This window comes from Seriola lalandi, unplaced genomic scaffold (assembly GCF_002814215.2).
Source record: "Seriola lalandi dorsalis isolate HSWRI2012SDOR001 ecotype SW California unplaced genomic scaffold, Sedor1 jcf7180002054266, whole genome shotgun sequence".
Lineage (NCBI taxonomy): Eukaryota > Metazoa > Chordata > Actinopteri > Carangiformes > Carangidae > Seriola > Seriola lalandi.
This window is the reverse complement of record NW_019524819.1, coordinates 16,803-42,434: the sequence shown is the minus strand read 5'-3', so window position 1 is coordinate 42,434 and position 25,632 is coordinate 16,803. Positions and strand designations below refer to the sequence as shown.

At 39.4% G+C, this 25,632-nt stretch overlaps 1 protein-coding gene and 1 long non-coding RNA gene across 2 annotated transcripts in view; both read left to right on the top strand.

The window, feature by feature from the left end:
* The window catches only part of LOC111654255 (limbic system-associated membrane protein-like), a gene marked incomplete at its 3' end in the record, with an annotated part of 151,138 nt that extends 129,914 nt beyond the window's left edge, over window positions 1-21,224 (top strand). The window contains exon 4 of the mRNA XM_023405192.2: window positions 21,085-21,224. Coding sequence (XP_023260960.1) covers window positions 21,085-21,224 — 140 coding nt within the window. The remainder of the gene's footprint in view (window positions 1-21,084) is intronic.
* LOC111654254 (uncharacterized) lies at window positions 9,395-11,249 on the top strand. Its single transcript, XR_002760734.2, has 3 exons — window positions 9,395-9,496; window positions 10,200-10,278; window positions 10,616-11,249. It is a non-coding gene; the product is annotated as an uncharacterized LOC111654254 (long non-coding RNA).
* Window positions 21,225-25,632: the final 4,408 nt, after the last annotated feature.

Here is a 25,632-nt window from a genome sequence, read left to right as displayed (position 1 = left end):
TAATTTAGCTTATTTTAAGAGTTATTCACTCCGTTTTAAGATACCTGGACTAAAATAGACATAAAAGACATGTTCGTCCTCAATTTAAGATTATATTGTAAAATGAAAAACTAAAAATAAGTAAATAGCTTTTAAAACAAGGCAAATTATCTATGATGTCTAAAAATAAGATTTTAAATCTTGGCAAGTGCCAGATAATTTGCAGTGCAGTGATGTGAAGACAATGATGTGTCCTAATGAAGGGTATTTATCTACATCTGGCAGGCATCTAGTTGAAAACATTATAAATATTTTGAATCATGATTTAGCCAGATTGTTTGCAGGCTGCTATGGCAATGTAGTAGTAGTAGCTAGAGGGCTGGGTCATACACATTCAAGAATTTTTATTTCTTTATTTGATGAAATTCAAACAGTAATTTGATCACATTGGTGGCTCTGACTCTTTCACTATGTATTGGTTAATCTTTACACTGTTAGTTTAGGTGACTTGGTCTCTTTGGGGTAGTAGAACAACCTATTAACCGAACACTGTGATATTATTTTATAAGTTGTTCAGGGCTAATATGTTAGCATACAGTAGCCTGAAATAATACTTGCCACTGAATCAAAACAGTTGTTGGTCTTAAAACAAAATCAAACGAAGCCTCAACTTTAATACTCTGTTTGAGGTGAGAAGGATTATAGAGTCGGGTGATAATTCTCTGTAGGTTTGCCACCAAGAACAACCCCTCTCACATTACACATAGTCATTTGATCCATTGTTAATATAAAAATATTGATTAGTGCAGCTTTAAATGCATTTCTACGCAGTTGATTTATCCATCTCTGAAAACACTCACGGTGCTTTTCTGTTTAGCCTGTAAACATTCAGGATATTAAGTGGAAATCGAAGTCCAAGGTTCGAGCACTTGAAAAGCCCTCAGTAAACCCCACAGAGGCCCTGGCTTGTGTGAAGACCAGCATTAAGCCTCACCATGCCTCATTGTGTCTGCCACGAGCATTATGGCATATATACCAGCAACAAGACACACATCCGTATACACCAGCCCTCCAGGGACGAGATTACATGTCGCCGTCACATTACCCATTATTCCATGTAGCTACCCAGTTGGATGAAAGAGAGGACTAAGAGACGGAGAGAGAGAAAGAGAGAGTGGGAGAAAGCAGCCACACACATTTTCCATTGCCTTTGAACCTTCATAATGAAACTGACTCCTTGAAGTTTTAATGAAAGCAACAATTTACCATTCCCTTTTTCTCCGTGGGCTGCTGAGCTTATGTTGCTTAGACTGAATCTATAAAAAAATAAAAAATAAATAAAAAAAAGAAAAAGAACTGCAGCCCTCCTTTAATCTTCTTTATGCTGGCTGTGAGAGGTGCTCTCATGCATTTAAATGGGGCCATCCCATGAGCACACATGACGGCAGGGGCATTGGCAGGGGCTGCAGGTGAGCCATCGGGGCCATATTTCACCGCTAACCAGGCGAGCCAGTGGCCATCGGTTCCGGCCAGCGTCTCCCCCGGTCTTATCTCTGATATAGAGGACTGCTATTTCTTTCTCCATCGCCTCCGCTCCCCTCACGCATACCCATTACTTGCATAGAACCCGCCAGTACCCTTTCGCTCCATCTTTTTCCATCGTCTATGTGACCTGGGCCTGTCAGATAGATGGACAGCCCTTTGGTACGCTGCTTCTCGTGCTTGTGAATGCCTCTGGAAGTGAGATTGAGTGGTACAGTTAAACCTGACCTCACCTGCCTTCTCAGAGGGGAAAAGATGAGGTTAGGTGTGTGTAGAGGTTGTGTCAGTGTGTGTCTGGTGTGTCACAAAATGTAGCACTGCATGTATGGCCCTGTATGGGTAAATATATGGGCTTGTGACTGCTTTTTAATAATGTCACCCTTACGCGTAGCAACTGCGTGCTTATTAACATTTTACCCTGCTGTGGCTCAATAGAATGCTGTCACCTTTTCTTAAATGTCTGTGCCCTACATTACTCAACCTGCATTACTCAACCTGCTGTGTGTGTGTTGTGTGTATGTGTGCATGTTTTTTTTTTTTTTTTTTGGTGTGAACTCTCTGCCACTCGACCCCGCTGGTGTTCAGGTCAATCCTACTGCTAGGCCTTGATCCCACTTTTATCACCATGGGCTGGATAAGAGCAGAGGCAAACATTGCAGGTGCTATTCAGAGACATGACAACAATACTGAAAAGAGCATGCAGAATATCAGCAGAAATTACTAATTTTGAGCTGGTGAGACCATTACATGACTGCAGTTGTCCATTAATGACGTCCACATATTAGGATTGATTCAGGCCCATGAAGGGTAGGAAACAGCATGACCAAGAACTGTCTTTGTTTTGTGTGCCCATACAGTGTGTCAGTAGCACAAGCCCGCACTTCAGACACACGCTGAGAGATATCTGATTTCAGAGGGTTCCTGATGGCTCAGTTGTACCAGGCTCAGCACTGCACAGACCCATGTGGATTCTAACTACTTCCCTACCTTTCTTCCACTTCTCTCTACTGCCAGCAGTTAGAAAAAGAAGTTCAATTCTTCTTATAATAGGAGCATGATCCATGCATTCTCCTTTTAGCCATGCCAGCAGCCTAGCTTGAGGGATGGCGATGTTGGCTTGTTGGTTCCATTGGTCAGTCCACAACTTTGATCTGGACTCAAATATCTCAAAAACTAGCAGATGGACTGACTTGAAATTTTGTACAGACATTCATGATCCCAACACGACAAATCCTACTGACACCGGTGCTGACAAATGTCTTAACATGGAGGGGGCGCTTCAATTCAACAAGCTAGAACTGACATATCACTTTGTGATTTGTGGTTTTGACTGATATGTCTCCAAAAGTACTGGATGGACCACCTTGATGTTTGTGTCCCCCTCAGGAACAAAGTTTTGATTCCTCAGCTTTTCATCTAGCGCCATCGTCACTCATATGTCTACTAATTTGGTTCATGACCAAAAAGATGAATAATTAATGACATTCCCATTAGCCTTGGCTGTATTGGTTTTAGTGCTAATTAGCAAATGATAGCATGCTAACACACAGCATGCTATTATTCGCTAATTAGCACACTAAGATGTAGAACGTGGCAAATACTACCTGCTAAAGCTGTTAGGATTGTTAATGACCATTTTGTTCAACGTACCACTGCACCTAAGTGCATCCCATAGACTGCATACAGCACAGTTTAAAGCTGCTCTCAAAGACTCTCAGTCTTGTTTGATGTTCAGTCTGAACTGATAAAGATATGCAGCAGAGGAGTTTAAACCCATTGTTCATGTCATATTTCAAACAGACTCAAAATTCATTGGCTGACATCTGTCATGTGCTTTTCTTGCAAGCTTACATATTTGTGCATATGCAGTTTTTCTTCTAGTGATCGCACTTGGCTGCTCCTTCTGCCAGTTCTCACTGCCTCACCAGATGTCTGGCATGTTATTTAGTTTGACCATATGGTGAGCTAGCCAGCACTGATGCACTGCTTCACATACCAAGTCTTCTGTGTGGCAGGAGAGTGCTAAAGACTTCTTGCCGTGAGTCTTGTTGGATGTATTTTTTTGATGGAGGGCATCTTTTAAAATATGCTGGGGTAGTATTTGGTACGAAGGCGAACTGCAACTTCAGAAAAAACATGCAAATAGACAAAAAACAAAAGGGGACACAAAAATGGATGAACCTGGCTGGGAGGCACTTGCATGGATATAATATAATGCATGTTCTATAATGCATGCACACTCACTTACTGTTCAATGCTTTTAACTTCAAAAGTCACAAAGCATTGAACAAGTGAATCCCAGCCGAGTTCATCACTTTCATGTGTCTCCTGGAAGCCCTGGAAGTCTGTGCTACTCGCAGCGCGTTTGTGTATTTGGTTGTGTTGTGAGTATTTGCAGCACAGGTGTTGTCAAATTGATGAAGACATTTTCTGAATTTTTTTGTCTTTTGTCTATTTGCATGTGTTTTCTTAAGTTGCAGTCGGTTTAGCTCTCAGGCCCACCTTAATTTGGTTTAACATTTTGTGGGAAGGGGTGTGAAGCCGGTGTTTTGTATTAAATAAGCAAAAGTATGACATCAGACTAGATTTAAGGTTACTTTACATAAAGTGATGTAAACAGTTTTTTTAAAAAACTGCTTTGTTACCCTCAGTTTTAAAGTTTTTCTTCAGAGGCACACACATGCACTGCAATCAAAATGGAGGCCCTCGGAGAAACTAAAAATACATCTCACTAATGAGAAAAAAATTGCTTATCACTTATGAAGGGAAAAATATTTATGACTCTTCATTACAATACGGTGCTCTCTAATGCATAGGCGTTTTACAGCCACAGTAGCTGAGTGTTGTCAAGTATGTTCCTCTTCTAAGCACTTCGATGGCGCAGCTATGGATTTGATAGGAAATATTTTTCCCTTGGAGGGTCTTTGAGAGCTGGCACTGGTCGGCTTCTGCAGTGGCCACTGTGGTAAATAACATATGGGCTTGTTATCTCTCCTCAGAGCTAGAAAACACTCTCTCAACAACAGCCACTTGCTCATTAGACTGCAGCTCAAGGCAAAGCACAGAAACAGAAGCTGGGAAAGAAAGAATGAGAGGAGAGGAGACAGAAAGAGTGACAGTGATGAGGCAAGAGTCGAGGAGACAGAATGGCAGCTGACAAAGAGAAGACAGGAAATGCAAGGCAGGATGGGAGGGAGAAAGAGCCTCAGAGAGTCGGAGGTTGTTCATATGTACTATATGTACACAAAACGAATATCTGCATAAAGAGAAAGTTGAAAGGCAGCGAGAGTGACACCCACAGAGAAACAGGAGAGAAAGCTTGATGGTGAGCACACCCGTCCCATCAGCCAAACAGCAGCAGCAGCAGCTGTGAGCCGAGCCCAGTCAGAGGCTGTGTGTGTGTGTGTGTGTGTGTGTGTGTGTGTGTGTGTGTGTGTGTGTGCGTGGGTGCGTGCGTGTGTTTGTGTGTGTGTGTATGAAGCACTGTGGGGTGGTCTCCAGCTGAGTGTGTCAGGTGCTCTCCACTCTACCAGCTGTTCACGGCTCTTCACACAGTGAGAACCAACAAGCTGGTTGAGAGTGTACAGATCTGGAACCCCATCAACACGAACACAACAGCAGCACTTTGGTTTTCACATTTCCAAGCCAACAACACACTCTGCCAGTTGTGCAAACTCTGTCTTTGCTATAGTTTTTCCCAATTTTTGTCATCCAATATAAGTCCTACAACTGAACCCACAAAAAATGATGTGTAATGGGTAAAAAATATGGTAAAAATGTATTAAATGTGGGCGGGCAGCAAGACACAGCTTTTCAAAACACCAAAACTTGTGTAATTTTTATCAAGTGTAATTAGCCACCATGATGTCCTTATTGTGAAATCCTACAATGCAACCTTTCACCTCTCAATTCATCATCATGCCAGAATGCAGCTGGCTGATTGCAGTGAGGAGTCACTGCACATCTGGACACAAAATCAGACATCTTTGTGTCACTTTGTATTACATCAACAAGTGTGAGTGTGACTGAGTGAGTGTTTTGCCAGTGCATCCTTCAAACCAGCAGCTAACCTCAGACCAGCCATCATGCCAGCCCTGTGTAAATACAATCTAGATTGGTTTTAAAGTGACTGACTGTGGTGTACAGTTTGCGTTGCAGGACTTGTATTAATGAGTCGGGTCAGGATTTGATTTAGAGGTAATTGAGGGTAATGGGTCGGTACCGGCTTTGTGGGTGCAGGTTTGCAAAATTGGAGCAAGACTGATATTTTATACCAGTACACCTTCTCAGTTGTCATAGCAGCTGTTGCTCCTCGATTTTCATAAACTGTGCAGCAATTTTCATTCATTAATCCAGTGATGTTTTTTTCTTTTAATCAATTAATCATTTAGAAAATGAAATATGACATCTTTAAATTGCTTCAGGAAATCAGCAAATTGTAACTTTTTACAAGCTGGTAACAGAGAAAATTTTGCATTTTTTGATGATGAACTGAATTAACCATTAATTTAAGTGCTACGAGCAGTACTGCTCTAACTTATGCTTTTATTCCTTCAGTTAAATAAACCTGTATCTGACGAACAAAGAACTATACTTCTTTTTATTTTTCAGTTCAGACACACACTTAGAAAACCACAAATCAGATTATACCTCTCTCTGTCAAGTGCAAACCTGATCCAATTCTGATTAAACTATTTTTGCTTTGGTCTGTGTCCTTTTACCTTGCTCTGGTGGTATTTACCACAAATCACTTTACTCTCAGAGCTTGGCCTCACTGAAGAAGGAAAAGAAGCAGCTCATGAAATTCCCTGTGACAGCTCGGGTTGGGTGCTGTGTTGTGACTGTACTGTAGCATAGTGCTCACACAGGCACTAAACCGTTAAAGTGCTTACTGTGTTGTGTGGATCAGGAGTAAGGAGTTTCTGTAAGCTGGTTATTGCAGTATCACATTACAGACAGATGCAGGTACATCCATAACACGGACTCTTGGATTCAACTCCACTAAAGTCCTATTTATCTGATTGGGAGAAGACTGGAGGCTGAACTCTAAATCACTTGAATACCCTATGACACATGATGTAGAATATTAGTTATCTATTGAGTTGTAAAATTTATTTCAGTAACTAAGTCATTTATTTTACTGATCCCACAAATTCTTTATATTTACAGGCATTAACTTTGTTAATTGGTACCACTAAGAAGGGAAACAGATGAGACAATATTCTTGTTTGAGTTTAGCTCGTTTTATTAAGTTTATAATCAATTGTTTGATTTTCAGAGAAATTTCCTCATAAGAGCTTTTAAAATAATTGAAAAAAATGAGAACCATCTAAACCCAAGTAAACATTCATTTATTATTGGAAAGTATTCTCCATATATGTTGAAATTCAGGCTTGCCTGCAGAAAATCTCTCTGGGTTACGCTAACAATGAAGAGTTGACTTATTTAATTGGAACAAATTAGAGTGTGCTGACCTAACATTGTCTTCACCTACAGGAAGAAGAAAACCACACAGTACTTTACAGGAAACGATGGAGCCTGGAAAATAAAGCATTTCCATAATTTATCCTTGAACTCTAACTGAAATATATTCAATATGCATCTGATACAATCAGATAATCTGCTGCTCCTAATGTTGTGTGTCTCAGAGGGTGTCAGCCAAACCACCTGAACATTTTGTATCTGTCTGTGCATTTGGGTAAGTGAATTGCCTCATATACAGATTATATTGTTATGTGTCAGCTGGCTCTTGATCCCATTGCTCCTTTGTCATTAGCATGAGAGTGCTGAGAGTCCATCAGTGAGGCTGCTGAAATAAATGAAGAACCTTTGGACCCACTCTCAGGTTAAAAGTTAATGGCTGCTAAGCAAAGGAGTCTGGAGGCCTCTAGTCTAGGGAGCGATCTGAATTTTTAATGTTAATGTGTACACACACAATGCACTAAACATCAATGAACCCATGCAGATATACACAGTCAACCTCTTGCTTTTATGGGGTGCACTTTACTCTGGTGAATTATAGCAAATGGGGGCAAATCAGGTAATATTGATCAGATAGTGCTGATTTCTGGTTTGACTTCCACTGATCATCCCTGAGGGCCTCTAAGGATCATGGGAATGAGGTTTAATGCCACAGTAAGTCAAGCTGTAATTTGATAGATCCCTTTTAATGTCTGAGGGAGCAATGAGTACATATGTTGTTGCTTTGAAGTACAAGTTTCACTTTGAATATGCATCAGTCAATAAGATACCGTCTAGGTTTACTAGTGTGTTGACATGAAGAAAATCATTTCTTCTGTTACGTACCCATGGACAACTCGTCTTAATGGAAAAGATCAGCTCTTGAAATATTCACTTGTTCAATTAAACTACTACAGTTCATATAGATTTAAAACACCTTCAAAGTTCTCAATTGATATCCCATATATATGTAGAAGATGAAGTGAAGGTGAGGGAAGTGTTGGGGCATAAAAGGCATCTAAACTGAGCTGCATAGATATATATGGTTGTAGGAGGGCTTGTGATCTCCAAGAACCCTTGCCTGGACAAAGTGGCATAATGAGGGATGGTATTTGAAAGCAGAAGAGCAAAGGTTAGGAAATGGTATTAAACAGTTGAAGAAATGGTACCTGTAGAAGAAAAGGGGGCCATTGCAGCCAAGCCTATAACCTTGGATTTAGCTTGTCTAGCCATCTTTGTTTTTCTCATTACCATGAGCTGTATGATATTGTAAGCCCCTAAATCATCTGATGGCTGGAATGTAAAATCAGCTTTGCCTTTTTGGCAAGCTCTCCAAACTTTGTGGGTGCCAAGCTTAAAGTACAAAGCTATTGCTCCTGAGAAGGCACAGGATTTACGGAGGTACCTCCGGTAGGCCAAGATAAGAATTACAGCTTATATGGAATGTATAAACACAGACATTTTTTTCATAAGGGCAAGAGCTGCCATTAGTTGGTTTTATTGAGAAAAAAACACACACAATCCGCATTATCCCTTCTATGACCCTCCTAGAGTTTCCTAGCAAAAACTGCTACTTCACCTTTGTACCTTACACCTTTTTTTTTTCTCACTTTCCATGCAAACACCAATTAAATTTTCATGTGATCCAGGAGTTGCTGCCCTTGCAGGGCCCTTAGTGGAAAAACACCTCTCAACACAGACTGAAAAACCATCTCCTTAATTAATCACCTTGGTGTCTCCAAGTAGACCGAGGTCTAGGTATCAGGAAAGGATGGAAACGTGATGGTTCACAAATGGAGAAAAATCCTCCTTCAGAAACATAAAAAGAACGCTCCTTTTTTCCCCTCCCTCGCTTCCATCAGCGCCTCCAGCGGGCCATTGCATCTGTCTCATATCCGGCACTTCCTTTGAATGTTTCACAAGCATCTTGGGGTTTTAAAGCACTGCCGCTGCTGACGGCTAGGTTTGGGATGGGGGAGAGGTGGTGTGTTCTTCAGTGTCATCACCTCTATCTCTCTCATGTGCCTTCACCTCTTCTATTCTATTTTTCGCAACAGCTACTAGTACTTAGCAAAGGGGGGGAGAGAAAAGGGGGGGGGGCCCTACACTGAAAAAAATGATTTTTTGACCTTGTTATTATTGCAGTTTTTTTTTTTTTTTTTTACAATAAACTATTATTTAAGTGCTTTTACTTTAAAATGTCACCTTCTATTTAATCTGTTACTTGCTGTTTGTTTGTAATTATGTATCCTCATTTCCATAATATGGAAAATGTATGTAAATTTGATCATGACACCGGCACAACCTGAAACAACAAAGTAAATTTTACCTGGGTAATGGGAGTGAACCTGGCAACCTTGTACGCGCTCAACAAATGACGTCAGAGACGCGTTTGCGCTTTTCTTCCCTTGGACACACACCTGAACAACAGGAGCAGGCCCAGGACGACAGATTTGAACTGCGGATGGTTTTTTCGTGCATTTGATGAGAAAATTCATGGATGCGAAGCCACGGGGTAGGTTATATGCTTTATTAACTTTGTACATTCCTGTTGTCTCGTCGGCTAAAGTTAATGTTTGAGTAGGCTACGGAATACTTAACATTAGCATTAGCTGGTCAGTTTACCCTGCCAGCTAGTTATCATGCTGGCACATGTGCGGCTCTTAGCGACCCTTCCCCTCTGCCTGTGTTTTCTTATTTTCTCATGTCTTGCTTTAATCGGAGGCTTCTTGGCTTAAGCCTGTTCAGCAGTGGTGTGTAGCCCATAACCAACACAGCGCGCCGGTTGTGAGGTCGGGACGCTACAAAAACGTAGCAACTGGTTACATCTCAGATTACAACTCAGTTTTACACACAGGTAGAGCAGACTGAGGGTCGCTTTGGCTGTGTTCACACAAAATCCTTCGGTGTGTGGAGGTGTGGGTGGGTTTGTTTGTGCTTTACAATGTAACCGCAGTGAAACAATCATTCAAAAAAACATTTTATTTCTCTGATTGACTCCTTTGTTCTCTGTGATGGCCGACTTTGACTGGTGCGTTCACAAACCATCTTGTATATTTTACGTTTAAACCTCAGGATTTTACCTTAAAGTTACACCTTTTTCAACTCGCCCTGTTAAAATACTGTTGCAGGATTCCATTGCTAATGGCTAACATTCTGTCTGTATTTGTATTAAGCAAGTATATATTGTTTGCAATAAATTAACTTATTTCTAACAGCAACATGTTGAAGGCAGAAGAGAGATGTCATCAGCAGTTCCTTGGAGAGTCTGGAGAGGATCTCAATAAAGACCACCAGGTAAATTTTGAAAATTTGTGGTTTTCTTACAATCATTATCATCATAATGAACTTGTCCTTTTTCCAACCCAATAGTCTAACTTTAATCTTTGGATACTAATAATTTAAAGGTAAGTAGTCACTCTTACCACTTTGTGTGGAGGAAAAAGCTTTTTAATTTAGTTTAACAAACATTAAGACATTAACTAAAATTGGTATCTTACTTTGGTTGTGTAATGTGTAGACAGTATTAATTGGCCACTCAACCCAGTAAATCACCTATTGCACATGCAGGAACTTTAAAGAAGATATGTGTAGTACAGTGACTTCTGAGCACTGATTCATATGTTTTTGACAGGATGTCAGCAAAGAAACCATCTAAAAGGACTCTGCTCATCGTGTCTCAAAAATCTTTGTCGTGGAAATGCAGCACAGGAAAGGCCACACCACTGCCCATGTGTCGAGCATCATCGAGGGAAAAGAGGTTTTTGATGACTGTAGTGTGGCAAGGGCTTACCTTCTGCTCATTGGCTTTGTCCATGCAGTGAACTTTAGTTACCCACCAAAGTTGAAATAGGCATTTGTGAAGTTTTTCAGAAGCTCTTTCTTGAGCTTGATGTCCTGAAGATGTCTCCTAAAGTCCAGTCTTTGCACAACAAACTTCTAGCATAAATATTTCCATGCAAGTTTCTCAACCAACTTCATTGTGTTTAACTATTTGAAAATGTTTTAGTCAGACTAAGTCTTTTAATGAAAGTTGTTCAATTCTATTTAGCAGTACTGTGGGCAGCACTGATTTATGATGTACACTAATCAATTTATTTTAAATGTTTAAATGCCATCCAGACTGTATATGGTGAACTGTAAGCAACTACCTCTTGCACCAGTGTTAGAGAAAAAATTATAAAGGTGCTGTTGTTTAAAAAGAATCTGTTATTTCATGTTTTGTAGAAGCCTTATAATAAGCAATAAACAATCTCATTGTCTAAAAAGTAGCTCCAGTTATAAATGCAAGAAAATCCATATTATAATACTGCTGTAGAGTAGGGTTGTCATGGTACTAGAATTTTAAACTCGATACCCAGGAAATTATTCAATACTTTATACCATTTTCGATACCACAAGGAGAATAAATGACCCTAACCCTTTTTTTTTTTTTTTTAAATAAAGATTAGAATAATGCAAACAATAAAATCAATGACACTATTTTTAGGTTGTCTGGGGTACTGCAAAAAAACAACAGTAACCTTACTGTAAGGTTTGTGTGTATATATATATATATACATATACATATACATATATATATGTGTGTGTATATATATGTGTATATATATATATGACATGCAAATGTATTCACCTACAGCCCTGTTTATTTTCTGTGCTTCTGGTGACTTGGCAGCATATTTTCATTGCTGATCAAATAGAGTTGGTAGGGTAGGCTGCCATTGTTTCTGTCTAGTTGATGGTCAACTTTTCTCAGCACAAATAATTGTTATGCTGTTAAATTTACACTGTTAACATTTCAGACGGGCTGATGACGTTTGCTGCCTAGTTCCCACATTAACGTTAGTTATTTTATTATCAGCCATAGTCGCTAGCTTAATGCTAACTTAACAGACGGCTAATGCGGCTATCGGCTAATGGTTAAACGGCTAACGTTAACGTGTGCCGCCGGCCAGGTAAAACAGTAATGCAAAATAATTCCAAACAGCAATTTTTCCAATTTCAACTAAAACAGGTTGGTGAGGCCCTTCAGCAGCAGCACTTGCCATGTTAATTTAGTTTTATGCGGGCGACACCAGCTCAGTGTTGTGAACGTCAGCTAGAGTTCACGTGTTCAGCTGCTAGTGAGGGGAAAGGTTGTGTACCTGCTGGTCTGCAGTGTTGCTATATGAAGTTGTGTGTCAACTGGAGGAGGTGAAGACGGCACTCTTGGGATCGATACTGTTGCAAATGAGTATCTAATCGGATACTAATTTTTTGTATCGATTAGTGTCTGAGTATCTTTTTTTTTTTTTGACAACCATACTGTAGAGTAGTAGTAGATAGATTAAATATTATGTAAATATTACTTAAAAATGTATTGAAATGAAGTAAAGAAAAGCTAGTTAAATTACCCTGAAATACCAAGCATTTTTATAGGGGTTTTGTAATTGGATGCAAAGGTAGTGTGAGTGAAATTTACTTGCAAAGAGTGAGTATATTTTCTATCTAAGAAAGAAAATTGCTAGTAACATCTACTTGGGTATTCTTGATTTAACGATTAATACTTGTAGGTACACTTTACTTGAGGATTTTCTGAGTAAAAATTACAAAGAGTTTCTGTGTGTGGAAATTGTGTTTTTTAAGTAAATGTCACTCCAAATTTTTTTCAGTGTAGCAATGCAGGGCACTTGAGTTTCCTCTCCTGCAGCAGTAACAGCAGAGTCAGCCCACTTCCAAGACCTATGCATCGTCTTTCCTTTCAATTCTGCAGTGCCAGCCAGAGAGAAATTCGTGCATGTGTGAGTTTGTGTGTGTGGCTGCGGAAAACACACCCTGGGGTCTCAGATCAAAAAAGCTTGGTGCTCCTTGTTTAGTTTCCATGTGGTGACGTGATAGTACAGGCAAAGGGTGTGTGTGTGTGTTTGTGTGTGCGCACGGCTCATGCAGTGCAAATGTATCTTGTCATTACGTCGATTAACAATGTCAACATGAATAACTGAAGGGATCAGTGGTGGGTATTAACAATGACTCATGCAGTTTACAGATGTACCATCTAAGCTACAGAAAACAGTATGTGTGTTTGTGACGGCACTCGTGTATGTGCATACAACTGTGTGTATGATTCAGTAGTAAGAGTATGACCGACGCTCAGCCACGAGACTTAGTGTTAATCTAAAGAGATATTCTTTATCAACATGAGCACATTGCAGACATTTGGAGATGTAGCACAGAGATTACATTTTGCTCTTTTCTCTCCTTTCCTTTGGCCTTTCCTTCTCTCAAGTCTTTCAGTAAGCCACATTATTTGTAAGGGTGCAAATGTGCCTGTGTGAGAGCCCTTGAATGGTCACAATTCTCTGATTGTTGATCTGCAATAACAGATTGCTTCGTATGGCCAAGCTACTAAGGTGGAGATTACAGAAAAAGGAAATAATCATGTAGGCACAAGTACAAATACAAACAAACATTGGTTTTAAGGCAGAGCAGGTGCTTGTTTAAAGCGACGTTATTCAGCCTCTGTCCCAGGAGCCGCCCTGGTGGGCAACAGGCTGCTTATATTGTTCTGTGTTGGGGCCTTTGGAGGGGAGGTTTTGGGCTGGCCTTGTTTTATAGAAAGCAGGTAATTGGCCGTAAAGCTTCCAAGCACTAAAAGCTAAAGAGCTGCGAGTGCTTTCTCCTGATTATCTTCTAATGGTTTCAAATTAGCTGAGCATAATTGCACGCCTCTTCTACACTTGCTGCCACATCACTCCTCCAAATGTCATGTTGAGAGCCAGCGGGGGTTAAATGTTGGAGGGAGCAAAAATGAGCGCAAGGGGGAAAATCCAAAACATGTAAAATGGTATACACAGAACCAGCTACAGTATAACTGATTTATGGCTATACAATACTTTAATGTCTTCTATATAAAACTGTAACTCTGGCTGTGCTCTGCTTGTAAAGAAAATATAGTTCACCGTAACTCCAAAATGTTCTTTTATTTTGATGCTGCTTCTTGTTTTTTGTCCATAAAGAGGGATATTTTATTGTTTTAAGCAACAGTCTGTGATGGGGCAAAGTAAAGGAATGAATTTCACAGCCAAAGCCCAAAGCTGTTTTGTTGTTTATTGTTTCCTGTATATGTCCTAAAGAGGAGAATAGAGTTTGGCGCAGTAATCCTTGAATTGTAATGAACAGTTTAGCTTGAATAAAAAGCAATCTGACAGAGTCCAGGTGGGCAGGGGTTTCTCCCAGTATTACCTGCTACCTTCCTTGCTTCTGTTCAAAGGGTAATTAAAAAAAAAAAAAATCCTGAACAGACGTATGGGGCTCTAGATACAAGCAGTGCTGTGACAAGTTTCCTGCTCTTCAAATGCAGTCTGTTTGGTGTAATTGTCCCCAGCAATTTTTCTGTTGTAGTATGAGTGTCAGTCCAGTCTCCTCTGTGGTTGACAGACTTTATTTTATTTTTTTTATGATGTGTAGGCAGTGTTCACCCTCCCCCGTGCTGTGTGGCTTTTGCTAAACTGTACAAGGTATTCGATAAAGTGCCAAAATAAACATCTCGTTTTCCTGAAAGATATTCGGCAGAACATCTTTGTCCGTGAAGTTTTTCTCTCCTATTTGCTCCATTTGCTGACGACAAGTTGGTTTAGTTCTGATCTGTTTCATGTTCACACTGACTTTTTACAAATGAACCAATAGGAGTAAAGATCAAGTGATACAGACTGACAGGTAACTCATTGATTGGGAAGTTTTGGTGCATTTTGTGCATCATCAGGACCCATGTGGGGAAAATCAAATTCTGGTAACTGACAGGAGTTTTTACGTTATATTCTTTTGCCTTGGCAGAGCTCTTCAAAACACTAAACAATCCTACACATCTGTCAGATTCAGATTATCAATTATATGTCTCACCATTAATATGACTTTTTTACATCCAGATCCACAGGCCTGCATTATTTCCTGACAAACTGGCGAAAGTGTCAAAAACTGCCCTATTTCACAATGTTAGTGAAAGTTAAACAAAAAAAAAAAAAAAATTCCTGGGTATGCCCCTCTGACCGGATCGGCATCAAAATCGAATGTGTTCCCTGGCCCATTCCCCATCCCTCCACCAGGTTATGTGCAATTTGGTTCAATACTTTTTGCATAATCCTACTGACAAACAAACAAACCAACAATGAGACACAGGATGCAGATATAATAAACCTTATTATCTAGGTAGAGTCAGGATGAAAAAGAGGGCATCCTGTACAGTATTGCTGTATCTACTATGAAAGAAATCCTGTAGTTGGTCAGTTATGTTTCCCGCCACAAACAAACCACACCAGAAGCCACTTGGAAACAGACTGTAACCCTCGTCAAGCAGTCTCGGCCTGGATTCTTGGTCCTTAGCAGGGTTCAATTTACAGCTTTCACACTGGCCCAAACTAAATAGACAAAATGCGCCATGGTTCATTTTAACCGACCCAAACAGGTTAGTTGTGAAAACACCCTTAAATAACTTAACGCAGATAGTATTTGTATGTCTGTCTCCAGTCAGACATGCTACTTGCCCATCTACTACCCTGCTTGTATCTTTCTTTGCTTCCTGCCTGTGTTGGCGCTGAACATATTGGCCTTGGACATAAATAAAGTGCAGTATTGCCCCAATATAGACATAATTTTTATATATTTATTAGCCTGGTTGTTTTGCATCACGCAACTGATAATTTGGTAAACAACACACACGGATAAAAATACATAATAAATGCAGAATACCGCATCAGAGTTCAATGTGATTATAAAAAGATAGGTAGTAGAAAAAAATACTATTTGATTATTTGTCATCCATAGCTGCTTTTACACTGCATGAAAGCCTTATCCTTAAACAAATGAATCTCTACAGCCATTATGCACAATAGCAATTAGGGTATACAAAGCAGATGCTATCTTTTATTAATATAGATAAATGGTTAATAACTTAAAACACACATGTGCAGTGTTTGCATTGTTGTGCATTACATTATCTGGATTAGAGTATTTTGCAGTAGTTGCAATAATAATGAATAACTCATCACATGGACTAAGGAACAGAGATCTATCTCTCTCTCACACTCACACACACACACACACACACACACACACACACACACACTTAATGTGCAAACAGACACATTCCCCTCTAATTACTCCTGCTCTCTCTTTTCCCTCTCACTTTCTATCTTTCGATCTATCTTTCCTTTCGTTCTTTCTTTGAAGTTTGAAATTAGAGTTGAAAGCAAGGTCAGTGTATTTTTAACATTTTCATTAGAGATTTATTATTTTTGAGGAATCAGGAAAACCAAAACAAATAGGGATCATTAGCCAGAGAGGTCATTATTGGTTGTATTGTAGTTTGTTTGTATTTTTTTTTTTTTTTTTTTGATATTTGGTTAGGGAATGGAAATTTATTCTACTTTTCTACTTTGAGGAGCAGATGACAAAAATGGAATTAAAACAGAATAAATTAGAGAATACATGTGCCAAGGTGTGCGTGAGTGTATGTGTGAAATCGAGTGTGCGCTTATGTATCTGTGCTGTACACAACGAGACGCTAAATGTGATGTTTTTAGCCCACGCCTGTATCCAAACCCAGCCATAAGGAAAAACATTAACAGAGAGTGTAGTCTATCTCTATGGAATTCATCCATCCTGCAGTTGCAGAGGTAAAGTGCTTTTCAAATAGCTGCCCTTTCCAACATTCTTCCTTGAAGGTTGACCTATGACTAAGATTACAATGCACTCCTTTCTTCTCCCTCCTCCCTCTTCACCGCTGACAGCTGGACGCCAGGCGCTATATGGCCGTTAGAGCTGAAATGTCATTCACACTTCTTTCTTTCACTATTTTCTTCCCTTTTTTTTCTTCATCTCATCTCCTTTTCCACTTCTCTTCAAAATCTTTCCTCTTCCCTTGTCTCCCATTTATAGAGGTGACAGGGTTATCAAAGTATGAGCAGTTGTTTCCTCCCCGGTCCATTTTTATCTATGCGTCCGAGGATTAATTCTCAAGTCACACATCCTGCTCAGCCAATCAACTTCCCCGCCCCGCCCCGCTTTGGTTGTTTTTGAGGTGTGGAGGAAAAAAAAAAAGCCAATTGGATTCTTTGTCACCTCAATCGAGTGCCTCTGCCCCGGCATCCCCCTCATTCCATCTCCCCATATCAGGAAAACACATCTTCATTTTGGCTTGGTCATTTGACTACAGCAATAACTCTGTATGACTTCATTTTAAAATGCTGTTTGGCACGATTGTGACTGTCTTGTCAGTTGGTATTAGAGGGATGGGTTACTTAGGGACGTTATTTGTGTGTGTGTGTGTGTGTGTGTGTGTGTGTGTGAGTGAGAGAGAGAGATGTGAATTTTGGGGGAGGCTGTTAGTGATGCTGTACAGAGACAAAGCTTCAATAATAACCTCGCTGGAGAAACAATCTGAAAGAGAGAATCACTGAAATATTGTTTTTTTGAAAAACATGGTCGATATTGAGGAACGTAGCGACTTTATTTCAATTCAACACAGCAAGTCCTGTTAGAATTAAATAGCAACTGAATTCCCACATGATGCAGTTCTCAGAAATGTGTTTGCAGCTCAGCATTCCTAATTGCATCAATTATAGATTTTTAGATTTTCCATATGTGTTTTCGTTAGTTATAAAGTAACTGAGGCCAACACAAAAACCCCAGTGAATTTTGTAGTAAATCAAGATAAATCTTACAAGCACCTTCACCAAAATTAAACTTCTGAAACTGGAATCAGTGCACTCACTGCAAGAGGAAACCACACGACCTGCTGGCGTCGGATAACACCCACAACAGGAGTATGACTGCTGTGCATTCCTTTATTGTCGAACCACTGAGTAACTTTAATGGAGCAGTTGGGGTTTAAGTGCCCTGTTTAAGGACAAATTGACAACAGTTGTTGAGAGCTGCCAGAGTCTGTTACTTTTCACAGCAGCTTTTTGCAGCGCATTGTGTGGCTGTTGACACTTTTAATCAGGTAACCCATAAGCTTTAATGATTTACTTCCCAACAAAGCTTTTTTTATGTGCAAATGATTTGGATGACTAATCAGACATGAGGCTAATGTGTTGAGACTGTAGTCGCTTGTTTCAATCTTGGAAATAAAAGTTTATTACCACTGACTCACAAATCTGATGCAATCACATTCAGAATTTGACATTTCAGCACATATTTCCTCCTTAACACACACATTGCATCTGATGGTTAAGACAGACCTCTCTCTTACTTTGTCAACATACATACAGCGAGGTGCAGAAGTCTGGCTAATTCTTCATTTAACCTTCTCAGTGTTCACATGGTCTGCTGGATTATATTTATTCTCAAATAACATGGTTTATTGAGAAAAACTGGAAAGTTCATGGATGGTTATTAACAAATGTGATGGAAAGGATCTGAACATGCAGTGTTTTGAAAAATGAGGTTGATAGAATAGAGAGAAATGGAAATCCAACCTTTTTGCCCACTGAGGGTGAAGATGAAAGATTGTATTATAATATTACACACTCTGTATTCATGGTTGTAATTTCTCTTTCATCAAATAAAAGTAATGAAATTTTTTACATACCATTTATTAAGACAGGGGTGATGATAATGTTTGTATACATGGTATTTATGGCAATTTGTCAGTCACTTGACTGATCAATGAATTGTATGTAAGGAAACCAGAGGCAGCTTCAGATGCCACATGGATGATGGTATGATAGGTGGTGAACTGTTAAAGAGCTGTTTTTAAGAAAGCCTCTATGCATTTAGTCACATTGGCTGTTAAAACCCAGTCAGGTTTACGAACATGAATAAAAGCAAAATTTAAGTGTCTATTTGCTAATCATTAACCAGTGTCTCACTGCAATAGGTGTTATATGTGTTTATGGATATTTTAAAAACATATTTTATTTTCCTCTTGATCTTAGATTGAGTAAAGGATTGATTGTGTGTAGATAAAATGTAATGAAAAACATTAAATCACAGAACATGAACTAAAGAGCTGTAAAAAGAAAGATGAATTGTTTGCAACACCTCCCATGGCTTTAAAAGCATTATGACTCTTGTTTTGCTCAGAATAATGGCAGGGTGACACTGCAGGAACAGGAAAAGCCAATTGACTTAGCAATGTGTTTTTAAGCTTTTTGTCAACTTGATGCAAAAGGCTATTTTCAGATTATTCATATATTTACTTTGAATGACAAACTGATACTGTGAATGTGCTTGATACGCAGCAGGTGATTAATGCACGCCAACAGCGGATCATGCTGTAGGTCTGGCTGCATTCAGTGAACAATAGCTGGCCTGGAGACAAACAATAAACAAGGATGTGGAGTAAATCAAAAGTTTGCAAAAGTTTTTACTTTGCTCAATTACATTTCAAGTGTGCATGTTCATGATGTGCATCTGCACATATTCACAGGCTCCAGCGTCACATGTCACTCAAAATATACTCTTTTTTACATTTACCTTTCAGAATAAAACCTGGGTTATCTGAAAATTCATAAATATTTGATGTCAAAAGTTGCATTTGAGATATATTATGACATTTATGTCAGAGTTTGAAAAATCAAGTTAAAAAATGCATTTGTTCAAATTAACAAGGTGTCAAATGTGATTGCTAAAGAACAGTAATCCCACTACTGACTGAGATGTGTAAGTTTGTAAGAGTGCTCCATCTGTAAGTTACGGTTGTCTATGGGAAAAATAAATGAGGATTCTACCTCTGCAACCAACTGGAAATAGGGCCTCCCAAACATTCATACGTTCGCTTTCTCCTGGTGAAGACGCGGTAGTTTCTTCAGTTGCAATGTTCACACGGCGAGCTGTGACAGCAAGTAGAAAAAGATGAATAATCTCCAATGCAGACAAGAGCGGTAGCTGCCTTCGTGTTTACACTGAAAACACAGCATAACAACCCTTAAGAAAGGGTTATAATCAATTCTGATTGTTCATTTTTCTTGTAAGAAGTGGGAGTAACCGTATGTTTTAATGACAGGGTTAACTGAAGAGATACGCCATTGCCTCGTGTGTCGAGCCCTTAAGATTATAGAACTGACACACGCGTGTGCACGCGTACCTGAAATTAGAATAGGAAATACACAGAAAATAAACAGGTACCCTTCCTCATTTGCCTGCGTTGTGCACGTTCAAACATTCATCATATTCCAAACTCATTGATCATTATTTGTTCTTCTGCATATCTGCATACACGACACCATATCTCAACCGCTTCACCCAGTCTGTGAAAACAATGATGTATGCCCTCTACATCCTTCACGATTGATTGTATCTTAGCTGCTGACTCACTTTAAAGCAAACTGTACCTTCCTAATTCATCTCAGTTGTTGTTGTTGTTGTTTTTTTTTTCTCCCTCCCCCCTCTCTCTAGGTTTCAGTTTGTTTGTGTGGGAGTGTAAGCAGTAGGAGTGAGGAATAGACGAGGTGATCGGCAGGCAGGATGATCATTAAATGCTGCGTCGAGATGAAACCGCTCCGTGTTACTTTGAACATCAGTGTCACATATGCATGCAACGCATAAAGAGATTCTTAATTTCACCTTTAAAATTTGGACTTGTGTATTAAAGCGTACTTTTCTGAAAGTATATGTGTCTGAACTCGGAATCAGTGCCAAGCGTCTGGTGGGTCCCCCGTATGACAAGAGAGGCAATCTGTTTTCATGAGCTGAAGTCCCGGGGCAGAAGATTAAATTGCTTATTTGGATCCTGGGTTGAGAAAGTTTACTGTAAGTACCTCTGAGGGCTATAGCAGCAGGGAAAAGGTTCTCTAAAGCTTTTCTAAAGTCTTCCTTTCAACTGAGAGAATCAAGGTCAGCTTGTGTTTGCATTTAACCTCTCTTTAATAATCTCAATAGTTTCTATAAAGATAGGATGCTACAGGAGTGAAGCAGCTGGCATGGTAAACTAGCAGAGGACTTGTGTTAGAGATAGATGAATAGAACATGCTCAGTATTTCACTTTATGTGAAAAAAACAAAGATGTAAAACTTCCAGGGGTTGAGACCTCTCCTCTTGCTCTTCGTGTCAATACAGCACACTTTGTTCTTCATGCTTTCTTTATAGTCTTATTAACCCTGATGTCCTTTCCTATTGTGCCTCCAGTTCCAGCCAACATTTACAAGGTGTCCGAAGACATCACGGTGAATGAGGGCAGTAATGTGACACTCAGTTGTTTGGCCAGTGGCAGACCAGACCCAACCATCACCTGGCGGCTGCTCAACCCCTCAGGTAAGAGTCATCCAGTCAGTACTAATTATTGTGTGTGTCAGTCAAGTTGCCTGGCCAGTGGTGTGCCACATTTCATTATCTAAATGCCAAATTTGTTTTTATAAGCAACCTAAAAAGATAAATCTCCCTAACAACAAGTTTTGGTGCATGTTATATTTATATGCATTATTCAGATATGAGCATTTAATGTGCTCTGAACATATACAAACAGCTTCCACTTTTTTAATGGTATTCTGTTTTTGATGTGTTTGTTTTTTTTTTGTTTGTTTTTTTGTCACCCAGTTGACACAATTTATCACTGACATCACACCACTTCCTCTCAGTCATAATTCAGTCAAATCAAAACATGATCATTACAACACACTCACTGCACAAGGCATAAGGCTCATATCAGATCCAGATTGCAGGAGCTGCGCCACAGCAGCAGGACTTTCTGATGCAGATTTACATTTAACCCAATGGACTAAAGGCTAAAACGCAGGGTTGTAGAAAGGCTTACAGTAAATTCAATATTTAGACATTCCCAAAGGTTTATCCTCAATAACTTTTCATCAGTTTTCACCACATTTGGTTGGCAGAGTGGAATAAAGCTGCACTGATGTTATTCTCACCTCATCATCCCATACTGAAGCCTGGCTCTAACAGGAGATGGGAAGCTGATGAGCTGAAGTTAGGGACCGTCTCAAAGGTGTATATAAAATGGCCAAGAGAGCTTTTAAAATTTTGTCAACTGCCCTCTCATTGTTTTTAGACACTTTATTTTCATCTGAGCCTCGTCCCATTGTATTCGCAACCTCATTTCATATGAAAAAATGCAATATTCATATGAAATAATGCAATATTTCCCAATGATCTGTTATCATAGACACCTCAGACCACCTTTAAATTCATTTGGGCCTCCTCCCATTTTACACAGAGCCTCCAGTTTTTAAAGAAAATCTTGAATTATGGCCCAATTCAATTCTGACTTGAGTTAAAATATTATTTTGTATTTTTTGAACAGCTGAACTCGTACTGATACTGGAGTGGAATGATGATTTCAGGTGGTTCAGTTTTGTGGTGCTGGTTTTTCTCTCAGAAGGAATAAATATGTCTCAGTCCTCCTATATGAAATGTGCATTTTCACCATTCATTCATTTCACCAACCATTCATTCTTTGAACCTCACATTTCACTTTTTCAACCTTGGCACCTTCCTTTGGATTTGGACCAGAGTCCACTTATTGAGTGTGAGGGTTCTAGACAATTTAATACCTTCCTGTATAGGCCCTGCCCACTGTGAAAATCTGAGTACAGATACTCATGTATTTGTGGAATAAACAGATACCAGCTTTGAGTTACACCCCTAGTAATGGTTTGTTTATTTAACCACTGAGACAGTTTCTGATACAGTAGGTTCTCACATATATGATAGCCTTGTTGTGCCATCGAAGGGGGGTGTGTCGGTACATCTCTCCACATAACTCAACTCAGATAGAAGTGATGTGTTGCTTTGGGATTTAATCCAATTTTAGAGAAAAGATAAATGTCCCCAACCACTGATAGGCTTGTAGTGTGATGAATGGAGATGCTCAAGTTGACAACATCTCAGTTTGATAACAGCCTTGTGCTGATTGAAAACCGTTGTGTTTGTGTGTCTATATCAATTACTGCATCATTTTGTCAGTGCCTGTTCCATCAAATACATCTGTTTCTTGCTCCTGGAAGCTGAACAACTTGGATAGGTGTATTTGCCTCTTTTGTCTTTTTTCATTAAAGGAGAGTGATTTGTTGAGCCCAATCCTGCGAGTCTTATGGATCTAACTGGCTGCTTTACAGATCCCTGGTAATGACTGAAAGCACTTCATTTTCCCCCTGCAAAACTCAAGAGGAGCCCTCGAGGTTCAGATGGCTCACAGTTATTGTAGGTAAAGCATCTAAAGTTTAGTACAGTACAGTTTTTGTTTAAAAAAAAGAAAAAGAAAAAAACAAAAGAATTGTAGATTTTTCAAGCTGCAACAGACTTAGCCTTAGTAACTATGCCTCTGCAAATTCTGTACAGTTACTTCTATACTATAGCTTTTCTTTTCATCCTTCACTTTTTCTGTTTGGTTGGGGAAGTAGTGGGCCGACCACCTTTGACAAGTCTCTGTTCTTTATTGAAAGAGTATGAACAGTGAAACAGAAACAGTGTGATAGAAGGAAAAAAATCCTGTCAGAGTCCTGGCGGGATTGAATCCTGGGCACATGTGGCTCCCGAGATGGGGGTCCCACACCATTTGCAAACACTGGCACTGTTGTTACTGTTTGTTGTTGTTTGCGGGTGTCTTTCGCCCCAGAATCAGTAAGTCCAACCCAGTTCAAGAGCGTGTTGGGGACTGCTGAGAGAGATAATGATGTCGGGCGGCCTGTGGTCTCATTGCTTCACGCCTTCGCCTGCCTGGGTGGAAACGCCATTTCGCTCAGCTATTGCGAGGCTCTCAAGTATTTGCTGGGACCACAGATGTTCATGAGACACAAATTGTCAGTCCTAGTCAAGGCTGTTTCAGCCTGAGTCACTTACTACTCAATATGGCCATTTGCACAAATGTCACAGCAAACAATCTGTATTTTTGTAGTTTATATATTATATTAGCATATAAAGGAACCACATTTGTGATCAATTTAAAGCACAATGCTGCATTTTTAAAATTAAAACACCTGTAGGCCTCCAACAATAGGAAAAAAGGGCACACATATTAGATTTTTGGTTTATGATTAGCAGCAGCAATAATGAGAATAATAATTAATAATAATAAAAATAAGTGCTTTGAAAAATATGAAAGGAGAAACGGAGTTAAGACAGGAGAATCATTAGAAATTATTTAAATATAGTAATAATAACAGTAATAAAAGGAATCATTTAAGCAAAAAATAGTAATTGCAAGAATGAATACAATGAAAGGAAAAAAACTCTTAAGAGCTAATTAAAACCTAAATTGAACAGTTATATGTTGTTATCGTTTAAAAATGTTCACTTTCTTGGTAATGCTTTCCACAGTTTAGGTGCATAATGGATGAAGGCTGCATCCCCAGTTTTATTTTGGGGGACTTTTGGAATATTTAGAAGACCAGCTGAACTACTCTTGATTTACTGTAAGTACAATGTAGCTTCTTACATATTGGCCACATAAAACAACAATAACATCTGATTTACTGGTTATCAGAGTCTCACCAAAGAATAGAACTAAAAAACAGTAAGTGGCCATTGAGTAGTAGCAGCATTTGACTAATAATGCAAGCTAACCTGCCTGATAAAGTTAGCAAGCATTCACTTGTTCAAGCTAGCATAGCTTACAGCTAATTAACACTGATCTGAGACTGTTGGTTCATTCCGATAAGGCAAGGTTGTAAAAACTAAATTAGGAACCAAAATATTTACAAATACCTAACCAGTCTTTGAAAGTCTTATCATCTGTCAATCTTTATTAATGAGTTCAAGCCATGTCTGAAATCAATGCAGATAACTTTCGGCTTGAGACTAGACTGTGACTCGAGTCAAGAGTTTGAGTATCTGGCTGGAGCTCATCCTCGCATAACCACATGCATATTCATGCTCAGACTGATGACTTTGTGCACACGTTACAACACTCGATGGCACTCACACACAAGATGGAAGCCAGATGAACTCGCCATAGTCCCTGTGCTTCTATACTCATGAAGCCCTCCAGCGACTACATTATTCACTCATTATTCACTTTCACCCTGACCACAGAACACATCATTTAAACCCTCAATCCAAATCTAGTTCTGACCCTTAACCAAAGATTAAACTATGTGAACCTGCCAAAATCTCATTTACTAAATGCCCCACACACAAGATCACCCAGTCACAGACACAAACGAACACATTCATACAGACAACCTTCTTTGAAACAAGGGCACTGGCATTATCTCTTTCCAAGCCACATGAGGCACAGTCCTTCAGATTAATGACAATCATCCCGACATGTGGCTTTGACAGACAGATGATACTCTGATTTTCTTTGGCTTTTCTTTTCAACTGAAAAGCTTTCTTTAGAACTGCACAGTTTGTGTTAAATGAGAAATTATTTATTTACTAATTTGCATGCCATCAACAAAAGAACAAACCGTGCTTTACTGTTTGAAGAATAAAGACATGTTTACACTTTTTCATATTTAGAAAAGCCCAAGTGGAAATGTGCACTATCTCACAAGAATGATCTACAGCAGCTACAGCTGTGAGCGAACAGCTCCTCCTGTATATAGCTGTATATAGCTCCACTCCTATTGTTGTTGTTGTTATTGTAATCTGGGTCATACCGCCACACCTCTTTCCTGTTGTGGTTGGTCATCTGAAGTTTTCTTTCTTACAAAGCACTCTACTCTCAACAAAAATAAACACTCTTTTCATAAGTGCCCATTGCCCACCTGCTGTGAAGTA